The sequence below is a fragment of the Haliotis rubra genome, unplaced genomic scaffold, assembly GCF_003918875.1.
Source record: "Haliotis rubra isolate DU_JTF1 unplaced genomic scaffold, ASM391887v1 Scf23, whole genome shotgun sequence".
NCBI classification, from domain to species: Eukaryota; Metazoa; Mollusca; class Gastropoda; order Lepetellida; family Haliotidae; genus Haliotis; species Haliotis rubra.
The window spans coordinates 1,085,643-1,108,424 of NW_025766336.1; the positions used below are offsets into that span (position 1 = coordinate 1,085,643).

The 22,782-nt window shown below is 40.0% G+C and overlaps 2 protein-coding genes and 1 long non-coding RNA gene across 3 annotated transcripts; 1 reads left to right on the forward strand and 2 right to left on the reverse strand.

The window, feature by feature from the left end:
* Positions 1-9,763: 9,763 nt before the first annotated feature.
* On the reverse strand, positions 9,764-11,468 carry LOC124277957 (von Willebrand factor C domain-containing protein 2-like). The gene is made up of 2 exons (XM_046713680.1): positions 10,468-11,468; positions 9,764-10,046 (listed from the first exon to the last, which is right to left on the reverse strand). The coding sequence occupies exons 1-2, from the start codon at positions 10,835-10,837 to the stop codon at positions 9,892-9,894; spliced, it is 525 nt and encodes a 174-aa protein (XP_046569636.1). The 5' UTR covers positions 10,838-11,468; the 3' UTR covers positions 9,764-9,891.
* Positions 11,469-14,344: 2,876 nt separating this feature from the next.
* On the forward strand, positions 14,345-14,606 carry LOC124277959. The gene is made up of 2 exons (XR_006898946.1): positions 14,345-14,460; positions 14,508-14,606. It is a non-coding gene; the product is annotated as an uncharacterized LOC124277959 (long non-coding RNA).
* Positions 14,607-15,404: 798 nt separating this feature from the next.
* On the reverse strand, positions 15,405-20,592 carry LOC124277956 (glycine, glutamate and proline-rich protein-like). Its single transcript, XM_046713679.1, has 6 exons — positions 20,548-20,592; positions 18,649-18,774; positions 17,904-17,993; positions 16,407-16,519; positions 16,064-16,214; positions 15,405-15,867 (listed from the first exon to the last, which is right to left on the reverse strand). The coding sequence occupies exons 1-6, from the start codon at positions 20,585-20,587 to the stop codon at positions 15,731-15,733; spliced, it is 657 nt and encodes a 218-aa protein (XP_046569635.1). The 5' UTR covers positions 20,588-20,592; the 3' UTR covers positions 15,405-15,730.
* Positions 20,593-22,782: the final 2,190 nt, after the last annotated feature.

Genomic DNA, 22,782 nt, shown 5'->3' on the forward strand with positions numbered 1-22,782 from the left:
GGTGTTAGACAGTATCTGAAAACGTTTGTGCCTTCTGGTATACTTGCTACAGAACAGTTATCGCCGCTTAATAGTTATCGCCAATACATCAGTATCACGCGTGCGCAGTTCCGGTCAGTTACGATTCCAGTATTTTTCCCCACATTTTTTGACAACAATAAAGATCAGAAAAAGAAAAATCTCCACGGAAAGTAACATAAGACAAAAAATTAAAGATAAAGTTATGAACCCTGTAAATAAATTTAACTTAGTCGGGGGGGATGTCACACGATCTCTTTAATTTCAAGTTCAAGTTCACAAAAGTCATTAATTGTTTCATTCCCTATCAATCTACTGTAAAAACCACCTTACTAGTCACAATCAATTATTCGAGGTTACTTTATGTTATAGATGTTTATTATTTCACGAATGACATGAGAAATTCTGAAATGGCGATAACTGTTACAGTTAGTTGTGAGAAAACATCTATTTGTACTGCCATCCGCCGCATTATATAAAAACACGATCGGCGGCAGTGAACGGGACTGGACACATCGGTGAATAGCTAATTAAGTATTATGATAATTTTGTTTCTTTGATTTAACGAACGGCGGAGTAATTTTGTAAAAACCGCTAAAATTTGGCGATAACTGTTCAGCAGCCAGTATAGTTGGTACCCTCCTGCGTACAGGACCAGTCTTAGAAAAGAGATCTTTTCAATAGTAGCTTTGTACTGACGTAACTGGACACCGATAATAGCATCTGCATATTTAAGTACTTTTTAATAGTGATAGTAATAGCATCTGCATATGTAAACATACTTATATAGGATTCCTTCCTGTGTCACGATGAGGAACACTACGCCGAGACAGCTTGTGTAATGTAGCAGTGAAAGCTATGTATGTAAAGCCGTGATGCTCGACACAAGTGGAGCGGGTACGAGGTTATAATTCAGTTTTAACCTACATACTTATAGGATCTATGTCCTGTCACATTGATATGTATACACAGCTATGTAAGCCCCGACATATATTCACCAATACCCTACTATTGATTCATTCAGTCAAACATGATTGGATTGTAAACGTTATACTCGCAGGAGACCACTGTGTTTGTTCAGCAATTAACTGCCCTGAAAGTGAAATACCAGGATCACGTGCTGATGTCATCTTAGAATTGATCGAAGTAATGTTGAGCCACAACATATGTGTGATTTCACACAACCGAATGCAATGTTCAAACGCAATGCTTATAACTGAATATACATCATAGTTATTTTATCCAGCTGTCAAGCCTAAATTAAGTATTCTGGAAGAACACAAATTCAAACTATGAAAGTATCTCTAATCTCCCATTCATAATAAACGTTACTGCCCGAGATAATCATTATCTACCCAAACAAGTTCCATTTGAAGTAAAAAGCAACAAAAGTGATAACAAAAGTTCGACTTGGCCTTGCATAAATGCCAGTAGTTACTATTGATTGGTGCATCATTACATGTAAACTGTCATAAACTGACGGTGTTACGAACATTTAAACTCTCAAACACTCTCATAACAAGTTGTTAGTGTCAGTTCAAGTTTTCATGAGGTGAAAGTAGCTATTTCGAAGACCAGTGAGTTAGTCCCTGGGGCATGTAGGCGAATATTTACTCAGTTGTGTTAAGGGGTGATTATAGTGATTACCCCGTTACTGGTATCGATCATTCCAGGAAGTATGGTTATATCCTAGGAATAGTCCAGGAGATTTCAGAATACAACAGTATAATATTTTCAGACTCGGGAATGTCAGGGACTTCTTGTGCCAGAATTCCTCTGTCTAGAGACCCTAGTCCAACCAACCAATCAGGTACCCCAGTTAGTTGAAATAGGAGTCACGTTTGTTATACGGTACAATGTATCAGACGTAGAGGTAGTATTGCATGTAACAAAACAGGTCATTTGATGGCAGATTGTCGTAAACTCAAAGGGAGAAAAAATGTCGCATGCTGATGTCAGGGTGGTGTACGTGCCTTGGGGTACTGGTGCGCCGTTTATAATCGGATTTTGTTTACATGTAAGCTGTGCACACACAAAAACTAAACGAAAAATTTAAAGGAACAGTGTTTTTCGTTTTTCAGATGTATACTTAATGTGACCGAAGAGTGTAATCTTTGTAGCGTTGTGCTATTAGATTGACGTGTACGAAGTCTGTTCTACCGGTATGGGAGATGCCAGCCCACATCATTACACCCTCGCCAACAAACCTGTCCACTTCCTGCTTGCAGCTTCGAGGGCGACGTGTTTACGACGTCTGACACGTCACTAAACCAAACACGTCTCAATCGCTGTTGTGGCCACATTCTGTGTCCATGACACCATTGACGTTGCAGCGGACGATGCTGCTCAGTCTGAATGACGCCTCGGGTGAATAACTGTTGGGGTGGCCGCGGTGAGTCTATCACGTGCCCCATAGTCTTGTGATGGAGCTTGGCGATACGTGAAAAACCTGACCACGACCGATGGCGTTGCTTGATCGTTTGTCAGTCGGATCATGTTTTCACTTTTCACTTGCTGTACAATTTTGATTTCAAACAGGTGAAACATATCGTTTTTATAGCCTAACAAGTTCACGTTCATTTCATGTTGTGTGTTTGGCCGCCACCTTCCATGTGGTTGCGTTTTCACGTTTCCCCTACATTTTCGGTACTTAATCTTACCCACACAAATCACTCCCGATGCATGCAAACATGAGAAATTCACATGAGGTAATCAGTTTGGATGAATATCAACTACGTTTGGCTAAAATTGCGTTTCTTTTTTTTCCTTTGTTTGTTGTTGTTTTTGTATCAGAGTATCATTGTTAAAGTTTACAAAATGGCTTTTTTGGTTTAGTTATACCAAAGGAAGATATTTTTATTCAACCAACACCTTGAAAACTATTGTTTGGATTGTTTCACATTTTTGGGACCACCTCATTTGTCTAGCGACCCGTGAAGGTCTGGGTTAGGATATTGATCTCCAGTAACCCATGCTTGTCGTAAGAGGCGACTAACGGGATAGGGTGGTCAGGCTCGCTGACTTGGATTGACACATTGCGCAGATCGATGCTCATGCTCTTGATCACTGGATTGTCTGGTCCAGACTCGATTATTTACAGACCACCGCCATATACCTGGAATATTGCTGAGTGCTGCGTAAAACTAAACTCACTCACTCACTCATGTGTCTAACGGACAGGTTCGGCTCACATTTTGGCAGTGAGATTTTAAGATTTCAATAATTACAGTAATTTACAAATGTGAACAGTTTGTTCAAGCAGTAATTTGAAAAGATATTGGTCAAAATGTGTTTAAATTTGGTAAACAGCTTCTTTATCTGAAGGAAATGTGCAGTGCAAAATTTAGTTCCGATTTTCTGATTTTGAGTTGCGTCACTTTACATATTTTGAAGGAACGTTTTGTTCAACCAATAACCTGAACAAATTTGAATGGTTTGTTTACAAATTTGTAAATCACCCCCTATAGCTATACGAGAGGTGCAGTGAAAAGTGTCATTTTAATATTTTTAATTGATCAAACATTATCACAAAGTACATCTCTTGAATTCGGGAAGAGGTCCACGTCAAATATGTTCAACTTTACAATTATTAAATGGATTGCTTTTAGATTAGGGTAATAGCTTATTTGTTCATAGCAATGGTGCAGGGCAAAGTCAGATGCAGATATTGTATTTTTTTAAAGAATAATCATTATAAATAATTGGTCTGACCATCAGGGGCATTAGTGAGCCTTTCTTTCATTTTTTTTCTCTTGTTTTGTAGTCAATTATCAGGATCTTATTATATAAGTATTACTATTGAGCCAAGCACTCGGGAAGGCACCGAAGCACTGTATATTTCATTTATGTGCTGTGTTCAAAAGCTAACAATGATATCTTAAACGAGAATGGCCCAAAATATTCCTTTGGCTGGTCATTTTGTTTCAAACAAAAGTTTTGACAGTATTCAGCCCATGTCTTCGACTAGAGTACGCCAAGATGTGTTAGTGATGAAAGACGTGTTTGTGATGTTAGGTGGCAGGAAAACGTAATCAGAAAATTATATTACCCCCTGATTCACTCATTGCACTGATCTTCCTTTAGGCATGATACAACATGTATGATAAACCAATGTCAATGAAAGTGATAACATTGTGTCAACAGTACGCAACAAAGGTTAAGTTATTTCAACAGTATGATATGATACCATGGCAGGTCTGAAAACGTGCCACTACTAAAGTCTTGCTACTGTCCCTCCTGTTGATTCTGTATCCGGTGAGTGAAATTCTTAATTTGCATGTAATTGTATAAAGTTTCATGATTTGTTTCTTTGCAATATCTCAATCTTCAGATCAGTCAAGGACAAAGGCACTGTGATTGCGCATGGTTTTTTTTCAGGAGGCAGTTGATTGGAGAAGGATACATAAGTCGTTTGTGTTCATTGTGCAGCTAATGTGTACATTGTTATATTTGAGTGAGACAGTCAACCCATCTCCGTGTGAAAGAAATACTTATCTGCAATCAAACTTTCAAATGAGGAAAGTGTTTTTGTGGCTGCATAGACTGTTGTAGGCGGGAAATGATTAAAGTGCATGTAGAATGCCCACTAAATTCGTGGCCAGATTATAACAGAAGTCGGTGTTTCTCCAGTCCCCACATTCCACTCTAACAGACGAAGCAACACAGTGTATCAACATAGGGCTCGCTGTGCGCTACACGACCGAGATTTATTACATTAACCATCATCATCATCATCATCATCATCATTATCCCATCATAGTTTACCCGTAAGATACTTATTTACACAATATGCAATGTATACAACGAATGTTAACACAGTTACACAATGCTGAAGCCCGACACGTAAAACCAGAGATAAACTTTTAAAGAAAGACTCTGGAACCGTGTTCCCTCAACGATGCAGCAGCATATGACTGGAGGGTTTACAGTAACTGAGTAAAGCCCAACTATCTACACATTTCACAATTAATATATAAATACATACAAATATCTTTATTGGAATAATATCTTCTTCTATTTTTTTAACCCGCATTAAATACAATCTCAACCTCAATCCATCGTTATTATAACAGTATTAAAGCGGCTCTTCAGCCCAGATTACACGAGTCGTTCAATCTCAACATAGTATTAAAGCGGCTCTTCAGCCCAGATTACACGAATCGTCCAATCTCAACATTGTATTATAGCGGCTCTTCAGCCCAGATTACACGAGTCGTTCAATCTCAACATAGTATTATTACGGCTCTTCAGCCCGGAATACACGAGTAGTTCAATCTCAACATAGTATTATAACGGCTCTTCAGCCCATATTACACGAGTCGTTCAATCTCAACACAGTATTATAACGGCTCTTCAGCCCGGAATACAACTGAGTTACATTCAGTCTCAGCACAGTATCACAGCGGCTTTTCAGCCCTGAAAACACGTGATATAACGGTTCTTATCCCCAACTTGAACGTGACATCAATTCATTATCAACGCGGTATTATAATGGCCCCTCAGCCCAAATTCCACATTTATTTCATTCAATCTCAACATATCATAACAGCTCTTCAAGAAATAGCAGGCACAAACACATAAATTGCATGCATGCAGTATTATAACAGCTCTTCAGCACCAATACAAACCACCGTCTGTATACCTCTTGTCAAGATTCTATTCACACATACAATATATATACAATATAGCGGACACCAAGTATTCTCTGACTCTTCAGCCAGCAGGAAATATACCCCTGAAACCACAGGAAATTATATTATTCACATGTATATATAAATGTTACAGATTTATAAAAGTTTTAAGTTAAAAAAATCAACTGACCGTAGCTGCACATGATGCGAGAATGAGGTACACGGCTTACGCTACCTTTATATACCCTTCAACGCCACCTATCAACATGCACACCTACCCTGTCCAGAGTTACATACCCTGGAGAAAGCAATTTCCTTCTCATTCATCCTTCAAACGAAGGAAATATCATTTCTCCAGCCCCCACATTCCACTCTAACAGACGACACAACACATTGTATCAACACAGGGCTCGCTGTGCGCTACACAACCGAGAGAAACAAAGAAAGTCAGAGCGAGAGAGAGGGAATCCTTTAGCCTGATGTATCCATCTTTAGTTTTCTAACTTCGCCAGCGTCCATGTCTCTTAAACATCCGATCTGGAATTCTATTGTTAGCTGCTGCAATAGCTCAACCACTACGCAGGCTGTGCAGTCCAATATCCACTGGATTTGCAAATCTATATTGTACTCAAAACAAATATTAAATACTTGTAACGCAATAGTGTTTTCATGTTACCTTTTTCAACGATGTTAACTACATTTCGATTATCAGTGAACCACTTGACCCTTTCATTTCTCAAACCTGGTGCTAAGCTCTTCAAAACCATATTCACTGCTTGAAGCTCACGCCAGGTCGAACTATTACCACGCTCTTCATCAGACCACTGACCATGTGACAGCACCTTGTTCACATCCACACAATAACCACCATACCCAGTGTCACTCGCATCTGAATACAACAGCTTCCTCATACCTGCTGATTGAATCAAACGTCTTGACACATAACGCCCAGTGTTATCCAGCCAAAACTGTAACTGGTGCCTACTACTGTCAGTAAGTCTTATTTTACTGTTCCAAGACCTAGCAGTAATAATATCCATACTCAAAGATCTAGTCATTAATTGAGCAAGGCCACCAACCACTAATTTCATAGAAATGATCAGCCCTACAACAGAGGCTACACTCTTCACTGGCACCGGATTCGAACTAAGACTCTGTACATGACGTATCGTACTGACAAGCTTGTCAATTTCCCTGTTAGGCCCACTCAATGACATTGTATTAGTGTCAATGCTAAAACCTAACCACTCCAAAGATTGTGAGGGAGACCACAAGGACGTCTCTACTTTTGGCACAAAAACAGAAGCAAGAATATCATCTTTGACAGCAGGACCTATGGCAAGTGTATGCAGATTCGAATCTCCTGATAAAATACCATCGTCCAAAAAAGTAACAATCCTGTAACCTTCTGTCCGCCATTTCTTTACTAGCTGTCTAGTAATCTTAGTAAATACATAGGGTGCCGAAGTCAAGCCAAATGGCAACACCAAACATTTGTAGAAATGTATCATTCCAGTACTATCTGGCCAAGCAAAAGCAAGGAAACCTGTATGAGATGGAAAAATGTCAACGTGGTGATATGCCGAATGTATATCAAATTTAAACAAATAGTCATTCTGACGTATATAGGCTAAAGCCGTTTTCCAGTCCTCATATTTCACACTAGATTTTGAAACATAGTAATTCCCTTTCGACAGATCAAGAATCAACCGTTTTTTGCCTGAGGACTGCACTGATAGAGCGGGTTGACGACAACAGGGGGCGTATCACATTCACAAATCAATTTTTTCTTCTTCAGCTCATCAATAGCTTTTGTCACCAAACTTGCATGCTGTATTGCCGACTGGTTGTTTCTGGAAAACATATCAGGAGGTCTGGTTAAAAATGAATTGTATACCCAATTTCAATTATATCGATTACAAATTGTGATGCACCCATGGATTTCATAAATGGTAAACAGCGTTTAAGCCGACCCTTGACCAAAATTTCCGACATTCCCTGTTCATATTCAGAATAGTTTTCAGTAAGGCTTTCAGTATAAATATTCTCGACAGCATTTAAACATTCGTGAAAAGTATACTTAACTGACAAATCCTGCCTCTGCTCACTGGCCCGACTGGCCTGCACTACCTCCGACTGAAGTTCCCTGACTTCCGCCACTGGTATAGGGGCATTCTCTCCGGAAGTGGGTAAACTCGACACAGGCGAAACATGCTCCTGAACGCTGACCTCTGGTACGAAAGGACTGGATATGCTGAGGACCGCTAGAAACGCTAGCCACCTGCTGCACGGGACGACTAACTGAAGAACTCCACGAGCAGCTCTACTTGCATACGGCGCGTATCTTTCCCGCTTCTGACGCAATTTCCTGACAGCCCGATCATCGTCAGAATTGTCAGCGAGTTCATTAGAAACATATTGCCTCACCGTCTCCCAACCGCCTTCAGAGGAATCCGCCATCCTGATGTGTTTGTTCCTCAGTTTCAGTCGTTCACATTCTGATCTGATCATAGACTCTGCCTCTTCCAGCATCTCGTTGTGAATAGATGATATTACATGTTGTAAACACTGAATAGTCTCTTCATTACAATTGTACTGAATCTTGTTACCCTCCTTCCACCAAACATAGTCCTTGTCCGCCTTGAGTTTCTTAACGCCAGTTGTGGTTTGACTGAACTCTTCTCTGAGGGCCGATATCTTGGTATACAAAGCATCATGAAGCTCTCGCTGGCTTGTCTCCAAGTTCTTCGAAATGGCGTCGATCTTAGCCTCCATTGAAAGGTTTGAAATGAAATCAACTGACCGTAGCTGCACGTGATGCGAGAATGAGGTACACGGCTTACACTACTTTTACATACCCTTATAGCAACGCCACCTATCGACATGCACACCTACCCTGTCCAGAGTTACATACCCTGGAGAAAGCAATTTCCTTCTCATTCATCCTTCAACCAAAGGAAATATCATGAGATTTGTCCGCCTTTGTGTATCCATGGCAGGCTTAATCGTTTGAGGAGTTTCGAACACTGGCTGTACATACATAAAGGAGAAAAGAGGATATTTCCTAGTCTTTTTGAATTGACTTATAGCTTGTCTACTTCCTAGTGCGTATTGAATACCTATTTCATTTATAAACAACAAACACGGTGCCAGCTGGCACTATTCTGGATTCAAGACGTTGGACACTGACCAAATTCAGTGCGCTAGCATTAAGTATGAGCATGTTACTAATAACTGGAGAGGTATTTCTCTTCAAAATCTCAGCTGTTAGCCAATATGTCTGATGAGATAGTATGCCACTTTAACTCCTCTACAGAGGTACTTCCAAGCTGAGATGCTTAGCTCATGGGTGAAACCTACCTACCTCAGGTTATTAAGAATATTCGGATCTTGGCAAATCTACATGTACGTGACACAACTATGAACAATTGATTGCGGTGTCGTATTTAAACCTCTAGGGCACCGCTGCCCCATTCCCAGTACCATGATGGAGGGTGAATGCCGTTTTCTGATGCATTGTCATGGTCCCTAGTATGGTGATCTACCTTCAGTTGTTGGCAATATATTTACTGTCAGTTATTTTACTGTCCTTTGTTGACAGGGTTTTATAATTTGACTTTATATATTACGGCTTTATTTATTATTCAAATCCTCGTCACGATATGGCTGCAATATTGCCGATGTGACGTTAAATTTTAACTCACTCTGATGCATTGTCCTCATTCCGAGTAGTTACATATTTTACATGAGTTACTTTGTGATATGGTAGTCATAGACAGAATGCAGGTAATTGTCATTTGTGTAATAAAGTGATTCTCCATTATATACCTTGTTCTTTACTCTGTATCCCGAATCAAATAGGTTAAGAGAAGATCACTTCACTTACTGCCCTTTCAAAATGCCTACATCGCTAGACTGTGCCACCACGCCTACTTTTTCATTGGAATAGTAATGTCAAATGGGCCTCTCAAATTTCTTCATGCACGTATTCTATGCATAACTAAAATGTATTATAGTGCGTGTGTTTCTGCTATAATAAAGTCATCTCAAATAGGAGGTGAAATGAGCTGAATGGATAATGAGACTTTAGGAGGACACCTAGAATGAAGCACACCTTGAGCACGAGTCGATTTATTATTGAATCATTGAATCAATCCGAGCGTATACAACTCAATATATATATCAGTATATCTGTCCGAATGAAAAGTTCACACAATTCTTCTATTTTATTGAGGAATGATGACTATGGTATTGTGACAGGAAGAACTGTCATTGCGATGGTACAGACTGCCTGCTTTTGACCGAATCCTGGATTTGGACATCGACACGTTGTGTGCTCATCAATTTGTACGTCTTTACCTGCGGGGATTATCTGCTTTGATGCCCAGCAGTTGGAACCTTAAAAACACAAAGGCATATCAAGATGGTCCATTAATCACGTATTAGATAATATAGCCTTAAATAAGAGCTATCAACTTATTACTATTTACTATTTTTACTATTCTTTGTTAATCTTGATGCTTTCACATTTTTTATAAGTGGAGATAATGTTACATTGTAGTTTCTTTCATGTGAGCACTATTTCAAACTGCGACGATTAATATATATTAAGTGTAATGTGGTGCATCAAAACTTTGCTATTGTCCTTCATCGCAGTTATGTTTGTTAAAAGTCTAATATAAACTATTCTTCGCCCTTCAAAGAAATTTTAATTATCACATTTTTTATCATTAGGTTGCCAAGGGTGAAAACACAAAAAGTGTTTTGAAATCGAAGTATGAAAATGGCAAGGTATGAAATTGCAATTAGCACCACGTACCATTCGGACATACAGGACAGCACACTTTGGGATCGTGAACAGGGTCGACACAAGGCGTAAAGAAACAGTCAGCAATGGCGCACACTTCCCGGCCGTTGCTACAGTAGCAGTGTTTGCAGGCTGAAGGCTGATAGGAGGAACCGTCAGGGTGGTACTGGCCATTCACGTGGCATCCGGGCTGGGCGGTTGGCAGGGAGACAGCTGTGGGTGCCAGGGACCCGATACAGAAAACAACGAAGAAGAAAACGAACATCGCCATGGAAACAGAACAGAGAGTGATTCCTTTGCCACTGAAACTGATCTGGCGTGTGCCGATATCCAGGTCAATAGTCTGAGAGATAAGACAGAAGATAAACCTAGCAAGTTGCATTTAAAACCATGAACCAGATTTCTCTTATATATATTCTTGATACAATATTTGTCACTTCGAATACACAAGCTATCTTGCTGAGTTGTATGCTTGAAACCGACCTATATACTCTTCCATAACCTAGCACGTGTACTGTTTTCACTATAACCATTACCGTCTTACAACAATGTGTAGTGTGTGTACTTCTTATGACAATACCTTTGGTCCTTATTGTCCTTCTTGTGACCATGTCTGGTGTGTTTACTGTCCTTCTCATGACAACGTCAAGGTTGTATATTGTCCTCTTACATTCGAATTTCACACATTCGAATCTACATTTGTCCAGAATGAGGTCACCTAATTCTTTAGCGAGTGCTGACAACATTATACCATTCCATGGTGGCGCCAATAACGGTTCTTCTTGCCTTGACTATATGCAGTGCAGCTGCCCTACCAACCAGGACTAAACCCGCACCTACTGTCATGAATGGATGCATATTCGGTGGTTAATTCCATCCAGATGGGTCGTCCTATCGTCCGTCAGCGTGTGAAACATGCCTGTGCAATCAAGGACGTGTCGCCTGTATGACTGCCGATTGCTTTATGGCCGACTGTGTTGACGCTGTGAACACACCCGGCGTTTGCTGTCCCGTTTTTTTTTCAAACGGTAAAGACGTTCGGGTATAGCTGGTTGTGGCCTGAATGGATGTATAGGTTTGTTGGATATAAAACGTTAATATAGTGTGTATAACCGTGTACAAATAACACAATGTCTGTAACTATGTAGAACTGACAGGAACGAACCTGATGTCTGTATTAAAATAATTTTACATGTCACCTGACTTGCATACGTTAGATTCATTGATAGTGGAATGAGATGAGATGGTACGTGTATCAGTATAACACTGCATTTTTGAAGTACCATCTGCCACGCTACTTTTATCATTCCTAGGGACCTCAGTAAAAAGCTTTCAAAAGTTTTATATCAACCATTTGGAGGACATTTCCAATTTTGACGCATAAGTGACTAGAATGATGACCGATTCAGTTTCCTTACTTCACTTATACAACACGTTCACGTGTTGTTTCAGGTCAACATTTGACTAGACTTTGCATTTGCTTATGACGAGTGCCATCGGTGGGACAGAATATGCACACATGTTCCGTGAAATCTTGGTATCCTCACTATTTGATAGTGATTCATAAACAATGCTCATGATATAATCTTATTGTAAAGTCACTGTTATTTTAGTACAGACTTCGTATGGGTGTGGAAATGTTTTGTCGCTTCTATTTGATTTTTTAAGATTATATAACAAATTCATCTCTATGACGTAAAGTATATTTGATGTGTCAAGAAAGCTTATGGTGATAATAAACTGAGCAATATCTGAGTTGTTCTATGTCGGAATATCACGTCCAGTACATGCTACAATGTTAGCCTTTATGTCGGAATATCACGTCCAGTACATGCTACAATGTTAGCCTTTATGTCGGAATATCACGTCCAGTACAGCCTTTATGTCGGAATATCACGTCCAGTACATGCTACAATGTTAGCCTTTATGTCGGAATATCACGTCCAGTACATGCAACTGTCAGCCTTTATGTCGGAATATCACGTCCAGTACATGCTACAATGTTAGCCTTTATGTCGGAATATCACGTCCAGTACATGCTACATGTATCACGTCCAGTACATAGCCTTTATGTCGGAATATCACGTCCAGTACATGCTACAGTGTTAGCCTTTATTTCGGAATATCACGTCCAGTACATGCTACAGTGTTAGCCTTTATTTCGGAATATCACGTCCAGTACATGCTACAGTGTTAGCCTTTATTTCGGAATATCACGTCCAGTACATGCTACAATGTTAGCCTTTATATCGGAATATCACGTCCAGTACATGCTACAATGTTAGCCTTTATTTCGGAATATCACGTCCAGTACATGCTACAATGTTAGCCTTTATTTCGGAATATCACGTCCAGTACATGCTACATGTTAGCTACATTTATATCGAATATCGCGTCCAGTACATGCTACAATGTTAGCCTTTATGTCGGAATATCGCGTCCAGTACATGCTACAATGTTAGCCTTTATTTCGAATATCGCGTCCAGTATATCTACGTTAGCCTTTATTTCGGAATATCACGTCCAGTACATGCTACAATGTTAGCCTTTATGTCGGAATATCACGTCCAGTACATGCTACAATGTTAGCCTTTATGTCGGAATATCACGTCCAGTACGTCTACAATGTACCTTTATGTCGGATGCTACAATGTTAGCCTTTATGTCGGAATATCGTCCAGTACATGCTACAATGTTAGCCTTTATGTTAGTTCTTTATCGGAATATCGTCGTCAGTACATGCTACAATGTTAGCCTTTATGTCGGAATATCACGTCCAGTACATGCTACAATGTTAGCCTTTATGTCGGAATATCACGTCCAGTACATGCTACAATGTTAGCCTTTATGTCGGAATATCGCGTCCAGTACATGCTACAATGTTAGCCTTTATGTCGGAATATCGCGTCCAGTACATGCTACAATGTTAGCCTTTATGTCGGAATATCACGTCCAGTACATGCTACAATGTTAGCCTTTATGTCGGAATATCACGTCCAGTACATGCTACAATGTTAGCCTTTATGTCGGAATATCACGTCCAGTACATGCTACAATGTTAGCCTTTATGTCGGAATATCACGTCCAGTACATGCTACAATGTTAGCCTTTATTTCGGAATATCACGTCCAGTACATATACAGTGTTAGCCTTTATTTATGTCGGAATATCGTCCAGAATATCCAGCATGCTACAATGTTAGCCTTTATGTCGGAATATCGCGTCCAGTACATGCTACAATGTTAGCCTTTATGTCGGAATATCATACAATGTTAGCCTTTATGTCGGAATATCTACAATGTTAGCCTTTATGTCGGAATATCGCGTCCAGTACATGCTACAATGTTAGCCTTTATGTCGGAATATCACGTCCAGTACATGCTACAATGTTAGCCTTTATGTCGGAATATCACGTCCAGTACATGCTACAATGTTAGCCTTTATGTCGGAATATCACGTCCAGTACATGCTACAATGTTAGCCTTTATGTCGGACTATCACGTCCAGTACATGCTACAATGTTAGCCTTTATTTCCTAATTGCTTATATCTTAGGCCCCAACTGCCTGGCGGGCAAACAGAAGATACCAGCTGGGAAGAATGTGGAACTAGATGAGCACACAACATGCCGGTGTTCTCCTGGCTTCAGCACACGCCAGGCTGTAGACGCTTTAGCACTGTCATCATTGGATGAGCACATCGACAATACATAACACACATTGGACACAGATTCTGTTTATTTGTGAGAAAAACGTACAAATTCGTAAGCATGTTTCACACCATTACATCTTCAGGAATTTGATTATTTACTCTGTAATCATTAACTGATTTACAAATCTATTTGTACAAAAAAGACACAACTATGTCTTGATAAAAATATATAATTCTAGCAAACAGTGACATCATGTTCAAATGACTTTCGGATAGCCCCCAAAACACCAATAAGTAAGGGAATATAAATGACACAGATATAAATATAAATAAATGTTTTCATTACGTTACAAATGTACTTGGTGGTGTGTCAAGGGAAAGTTTCAGTGAAATGAGAAGGAGGAAGCGTCCACTTTTGCCACAGACATGCAAGCGTTACAAACATAACGAGAAGTAATACTTTCTGATTTTGATTTGGAAAGCATTAGAAGTCCAGGAAATGAAGAACTGATACCCGAACTCTTAAACTTATAATTCTATGTTTATAATATCATGTCAGTTGGAAGGCAATCTGTGTACAGTCTCTACACAGGTGTACTATTATAATACATGCCATTGGCATTTCAGTATTAACAATAAGATGACTATATAGAATATACCTTTTTGAGGAATAAAACAAATGTATGTGATATGAAAAATACCTTTTAAGCACATTTTATCTTAATCGTATAGCACCTGACATGCTAAAAGGCGACGCTATTGCGAATACTATAACTTAAAAACATATATCGCGTATATTAGTAATACGCTCTTCAAAAAAAGTAGGGGAACGTCATTTTTAATCTACGATTGAAAAATTTTATGTATCGGAGCCAATCAATGTTGATATGATAACAATGAATGTTTTGAGAGTGCATCACCACTTGCACTTCCTTTTGACCATAGTTGTTTGTACAGTAATCGTTCTTGAAAAAGTGTATGACGTGAAATTTGCATGTGTACGATTTTCATTTTCAAAACAAAAAAACGGCTAGAAATAAACACTGTGTGAAGCAAGATGATTGTCAAAATTAATGGTCTACAGGGATTTATCGACCTGCTTGAAAACCGTCAAAATCAAGAATGACACCCCATGCACGTGTATGGGACTACTGCGTTGTGCACGTGCATCCCAGGCGTTGTGTTTAGGGTGGTGATAAAGAGAAATGGTGGTGCGTTCATTAGATGTCTGTCTTTGAAAAAATTGTTAAAACTTATACTTCCTATCCAAATTGAAAGTTCCAGTTCCCCTACTTTTCCACGAGTATATAAAGGGAGCAGAAAATACAAAAGATAATTGACTGCAAACACATAATATAGAGTACTTGTATAGTTTTCTCATTCTATCGCATAACATATGGCATATGGGTACTATGCATAGAAAAGTAATTCTACCAACATAAAAAACGGGGTAAAATATAAGCGAGATACATGTGTACCCTAACCCATTTAGATAGTGTCAATGACCTTGCAAGTACCAAGAAATATACAGGTATATGTATACATCGTATTCGAATGGATTATGCTTTAATCTTTAAAGGAAACATACTCTCTACGAAGGGTTATTGCCCTTTACAACAACTCAACTACCATCCATCAGAATTAATGAGATGCTGAGCACGTGCTATGACGTCATTGCTGTAGTCGTCACCGGTAGTTCCACCGTCCGTCCCCGCCACTGTTTGTACATTCTTCACTCCAAAATTATAAGCGGCAATGCCACCTGGAATCATGGGCCTTGGGTCATATATCGTGTATACGTGCTTAAATAACATACAGTCAATGGTCCAGATACACATTGCACGTTAAAGTTACCATTCTGCATTACTTTGCTTTACTACAGCATGTGTAGTGTTTTGTCTCTAGTATTAATATGCAACGGTGGATGAGAATAATGCCAGCTATATGAAACACCCTACCTTGCAGCTGTTGTTCCTTGGTCCAAGTTGGGTGTTTGTTCTGTACGCCTCGTATCTTCGGGATAAGAACATCCTCTGTCGCTTGTCTGATGTGCCCTTCGCTGTTCCAGGCGTGCTTCTTATAATCAACACCCGATGTATTGATGTCACACTGACACAGAAAACATGTATAGGCATAATAATGATAAAAATAATACAATAATACGTCATATAACATTTCTGTCATCGGAAAGCAGATCAAGCATTACATGTACGTACTAATAAGATACTAACATATATGTTCTCTCATTCTGGTAATCGTACAGTCACTGGGAACTGTTTTATAACTAAACTTATGTGAAACCTGCATAATGCCGTATCCATTTCCATTATCCCCATAGCCGTTTGTTGACTTGATCAGTCTCCCAGCCCGAGACTCCCGACTGGCAATAGCGCCAATAAGAGCAGGGTAGATGTCTGAAAGACACGGAAAGTTTGCCTTGTGAGTGAGTGAGTTAAAATTTAAAGTCACATCGGCAGTATTTCAGCCATATCGTGACTAAGAAAGTTGTACATATATAAATGAATAAAAAGAAAGTTAACAAAATACTTACCTGTCTGCAAAGGACAGTAAAACAACTAGATTATCACAGAAATAGACTTAAAACTAGTAATTTAAATCTAGAATACTTTAACTATAAATGACAAGACAATATAAAAACAGGCTATAGATCGCCAACAACTGAAGGTAGATCACCATGCTAGGGACCATGAGGACTTACAGTACATTTGCTTCCTGCATGGACCCTGGCTGGAATTACACCATCCTTTCAGCTATTGGCAATTTTAGATAATCTGCCATAAATTAAAATAACATATATGCTACGATTAAAAATAGTGGTAGGTTTAAATTAACTTTGAACTGTTTTGGGACTTACGAACAGTTACCCTTGTAAACTGAATAAAAAACATTGAACTTGAGAATTAACTCATGCGCCCATGTACATGTATGGGTCAGGGTAGAGTTGCTACCGCCTCTTGAAGTCAGAAATCATCACAACCAATAACTTGCCAGATTCAGATTCTAGTACTTCCGGGATTCGAACCCACATCCTCAGAGTACTAGAAACTGTGCTTTACTAAGAAAGTGTAATCCCAAATATAACATATGTTACATTTGACCACTTTCTAAATGGCATTGTGTAATCATAGCTTTCGCCGGTGGGAGCCGTGCCAATTTACACTTATCAGAGGGGTACACAGGGGTAACACGAAGTCCGCAGTCTAGACTACCAGTTGTCCGACATCGATGTTTGTGGAAGTCGCGGTGGCCTGAGCGAATTAGCCGTCTGACTTTGTGTGCTGGCGATTAGGTGCCTGACTCTGAGGGTGTGGGTTCGAATCCCGGATGGGACTCAATCCCAAAAGTACTAGAATCTGTACTTTACAAAGAAAGTGTAATCCCAAATATAACATATGTTACATTTGACCACTTTCTAAATGACATTGTGTAATCATAACGAAATTAATTGATTTTCCAAGAACAAACATGTATAATCATGATAAATAGGGATAAAGGTCAGAGATGTTGCGACATAAATTACATTTTAGAGGTTGAAAGGTCTGGTTGCTTCGTAGATCACATTGTGGATGATTCAGTACTGCTCATTTTTTATTGAATTGTATCATGGTATCAATACACCTATTGTATTTAGGATTTCTATGAAATAGCCTTTTTCAGCCGATTACACTTATATCTATGAACTGAAACTGACATAACCTAACCCCAGAAACTACAAAACAGTGTAATGTTCTTCTACGGCTAAACTCGTGTATTATTGTGAAGATCAATTTAACCTACTGAGGCTCTCTCCAACTCTCACGAAGATGTCCTTGAGTTTGTTCAGCTCGACTTCATCAGCATCGACCAGCGCCTGCGAGGCGGCTACACCTGTTGGGGACGTCAAAGGTTTCATATTACATACACAAAACAGTAAATATCAAACCAAACATCGTCATTTAACACGCTGAGCTGGTGTGCAGTACCTTGTATGTGTGCAGTACCTTGTATGTGTGCAGTGCAGTCATACTTCGTTAATAACCTTTTCAATTAGAAGGCCACGCCAATATGTCAAGCGCATGGGGATATTTTGCTTATACATTCAATAAAGGTATGAGGCATTACAAGGGCATTACAAGGGCATTACAAGGGCATCACGACATGGAACTGTGTAATGGAAAAGGGTGAAGACAGCACCTCGTGGATGCTTGCATCAGTGACTACAATCACTTGTGAACATTCCACTTAACACGTGCAGTACATACACAGTATTTCGTGTCACATGTACCATTTAACCGCGATGAATAACTTCCAGTAGATATTCATCACTTTTTCTTCCTGGGAGATGCCTTCAGATGCCTCTACACACCTTTGTGCTTTCCTATTTCTTTTTAGACATCAATTGTATACATCAGTAAATGTTAATCTTTGACAAAATGACTAAATTGAAATAGGATCGCACTGAACAATTTCAGTTACGGTTCATCGGATCTTGAGAACGTATTTGAACTGTAGTGGTTAACTGTGCCACACAATCACTACGCACCTGACACTTTGAGGTTGTCTTGCGATGCTGTCCTGGCAGACGCCCCCTTTGGACTGATTTTGGTGATATCCCCATAAAAGGTCAGATCAATGTTCTTTCTTGAAGCCATAGTGTATGTCCTGACACCTGTAATGCGACGAAATGTGTCTACTAATGTGTTTGGTATGACTACAATATGACAATTACCAGTCCCTGTTTGTTACATGGACACGTTCGGCCTAGCAATACAGATATCGATATATCATATGGCAACATGTCAAGTTTCGGGGACAGAAACGTTAATCTGAATGATGGCATACGAGCTATGATGCCGACGAATGGACGAAACGGTAACGTTGGAATGGCCAACAAAACACTTTTTTAAGTTGTACCTGTATTACGTTAACCCCCTCGCCCAGTAAATATAGGACTTGGGAAGCAATGTGTGGCGCTGTAAATACGTGTCATGAAGCAATGTGTGGCGAAGATGTCAGTAAAACATTAACACATATCACATTTAAAATCGACACTGTGTCACGTTTTACATGTATTTATCAGAATTTGACTGTTTTAAATTGGCGCTAGATTTTTAATCCTACAACAGTTCCAGTCAGTGCGCAGCGACCTTGACCTTGCCGCATTTGTATTCATACGCTTCCATGCTATATTTATATCGCCTTTAACATTGGAACTGCCGGTAAAACACTGCTAATTGTAATTAAAGCCCCCTGAACAGTAGGAGATAATTAAGAAATTAACACACTCGCGTAGATGTCATATTGTATTCACAACACTCGTGATTCGCTCTCGCTCGGGAAATACCAGTTTTTAGTTCCTCGTGTTGTAAATATAACATATATAACATAATATATATATGCCATCTACGCTCGGGTATTAATCTCGATATATTCGTATAAAGCACTACAATATTAAGATGATTCAGCCGAACGTCCACATTCCTCATTGGTATAGCTACATATGGCTGACTGTGTCGGGTGGGTCACGGATGAATGCTGGGTAATGTCATGATGACCCCACGTATTTGTGGCTTGTTTCTCCTCCCTGTTCCTTTGAATATATATTCACCAGACTTGAATAAGTGGGGACATATTCACAACAGTGTAATTTGCCGTGAATACTTTGAAATGAAACCCTATTTCCTACAAATGTGACGAATTCATTGCACAGCATCAGCCGATGCGGAACTGAATATTCAAAGGTAATAAGCGTGCAAACAAATACCCGTTTAACACGCTTAACAACATGTTCAAACACGATGTTGATATACCTGGTTTAAAAATTGAAATCCGGACATTACAACTCTGTAATAAAGTTACACACGTTTTTGGTTATTTTTTTATATCTATATTTTTTTTCCATATAAGATGTTTATGACTTTTTGTTTATTTATTTCTTTCTTTTAACGCCACACTCAGCATGTTCCCACCTATATGGGTGTGGTCTGTCAATGAGTCTGGACAAACAATTCTGGAAGTTATTTCATAAGCATCGATCTACGCAGCTGGGATGCAGTGAAGTATCAACCAAGTCAGCAAATCTGACCACCGATTCCGTTAGTCGCCTCTTACGACAGGCGTGGGCTGCTGAAGATCAAGTACAGTAGAATACTTTTATAACGAACACGGATATAACGAACTGACGGCTATAGCGACCTGTTTTAAAAGTCCCAAATAAACCTCTGCATATTTTCATAACCCAAAGCTTCATGAAATGAAGTGAAAATGAAAGTAGACTCTCAACATAAAGATGAAAATGGTGATTGTGCTAGTAAACAAGCAAGATAATGTTTTAGTGTATTATAATATGGACAATTTGCAGAGATTTGTAGGCCATGGTTTTTGTTGAGTCAGTTAAATGGAACAACCCTTTGTTGTGGCACGGAAGCCCCGGGTTACTTACCTGTATCGACAGCAGAATGACTAAGACAACCAAGGGACATAACTCTTGGTACATTACGTGTTATCGATAGCTTCGCACCGTCGATGCGTATCAGTCAGCCCAGTAAGAGATCGAATCCCTCTTGTTTGTAAAAAAAAAATACTGTTGCAATATACACTCAATATAAACACTGCTTACATTGATGACAATGCGCGTGTTGGACGTTATAAGAATATGACTTACTTGTGATGTGTGTAAAACAGCCGTTACACAAACATCAGGATCGCATATGAAAGTAACAAATCACAAACATTAAACATGTTTAATGCTAACGGCGGAGATAACTCCAGGGGGTAATGCTGAGAGCATCAGCCGAGTAGCGGGTGGCGCAAGGCACATAAATATTTGCATGTTAGTCTTATGGAATATTTACGGATTATTTACGTTATCCCCGTTACGTTGATAAAACATTTCTTGTCAGCACAAACGAGAACCAACTCCATCTACATGGGTACCTACATGTCTAAACACCTGACATTACCACAGCTTGAGAAGTCCGTCGATATGGAGGTGAGGTGAAATTGGGTTAACGTCGTGCTTGAGAATATTTCGCTGATATGACGACGTGCATGCGTGTGTATGTGTATGTGTGGCTGCTTGTACTAGCCCAGACTTACGCTGGTTTTATAGTGCTAGCTCACTGAGATACCATGCCGCAGTGAAGCATGAATACCCCACTCAGACACATTATACTGACTCCGAGCCGACCAGTCCTTGTTGTACCCATTAATGCCGAGCGCCAGGCAGGGACCAACAAGTACCATACTTTAACGTCTTTTGGTATGACACGGTCGGGGATCGAACCCGAGACCTTCCGCTCTCCGGGCGGACGCTCTAACCACTGCACCACGGAGGCTGTTCCCGTCGATATGGAGAATCCAGCTCACTCTTTCAAACTATGGACAGATATCAGTAACTTTTACCAACGAAATATTATATCGCTACAGATAAACTGTTCCAAGTGTAACATCAAAGTTGGTGTTTCAAAAGACATACTTTGTAACTAAAGCAGCAGTAAAATCTCCACACCCAGACCTCAGTGCGCCAGAGAGTCACATCAGTTTCACAGCCGTCTGAAGTTGCTTGTGAGAAGCACTTTGCTCATTATTATAATGACATTTTTTTTCTGTGGCGTGGGGGTGGAGGCAGGGATGGGGTTGTGTGGTGGGTGAAAGGAGGGTGTGTTGGGAGGGGCTTGGTGGAAAATGGGATAGGTGAAGGGGTAGTGAAGGTGGTTGCTGAGAGGGGATGTTGATTGGAGGGGTGAGGAGCGGGTTGAATTCTGGATGCCGATGTAGAGACGGTGGTAGCAGAGAGGGCAGATAACAGAATAGATGGCTGGTTGACGTGAATGGAGAGTGCTAGTTGCATTGGGATGTATTCAATAGTGAGTCGTTGCTGTTCTTTGTTGTTTAACGCCGCACTCAGCAATATTCCAGCTATTTGGCGGCGGTCTGCAAATAATCGAGTCTGGACTAGACTATCCAGTGATCAACATCATGGGCCTCGATCTACGCAACTGGGATACGATGACATATGTCAACCAACTGAACGAGCCTGACCACCCGATCCCGTTAGTCGCCTTTCATGAGAAGCATGGGTTACTGAAGGCCAGTTCAAACCCGGATCGTCACGGGAACAGCAGTGAGTTGTAGTGAATACTACAAGCTTCTCGCATGTGATATCTAGAAGATATACATAACACAGCTATTGTTCATACACACATGAACTCGGTTATACTGTTATATGGATATTATCATTGGGTACCCGGAATACGGTGCAATATTAAGAGTTCGGACTTTTTTACAATATCAATATTTTTACACTTTTGTCATGCTTATCTAGCTACAGGGTGCTGTTGTACAAGACAACCTTAGCGCTAAGACAACCTAAATCTATGGGATGGGAGTCACGGTCACCTTAGTGCTAAGACAACCTAAGTCTATGGGATGGGAGTCACGGTCACCTTAGCGCTAAGACAACCTAAGTCTATGGGATGGGAGTCACGGTCACCTTAGCGCTAAGACAACCTAAGTCTATAGGATGGGAGTCACGGTCACCTTAGCGCTAAGACAACCTAAGTCTATGGGATGGGAGTCACGGTCACCTTAGCACTAAGACAACCTAAGTCTATGGGATGGGAGTCACGGTCACCTTAGCACTAAGACAACCTAAGTCTATGGGATGGGAGTCACG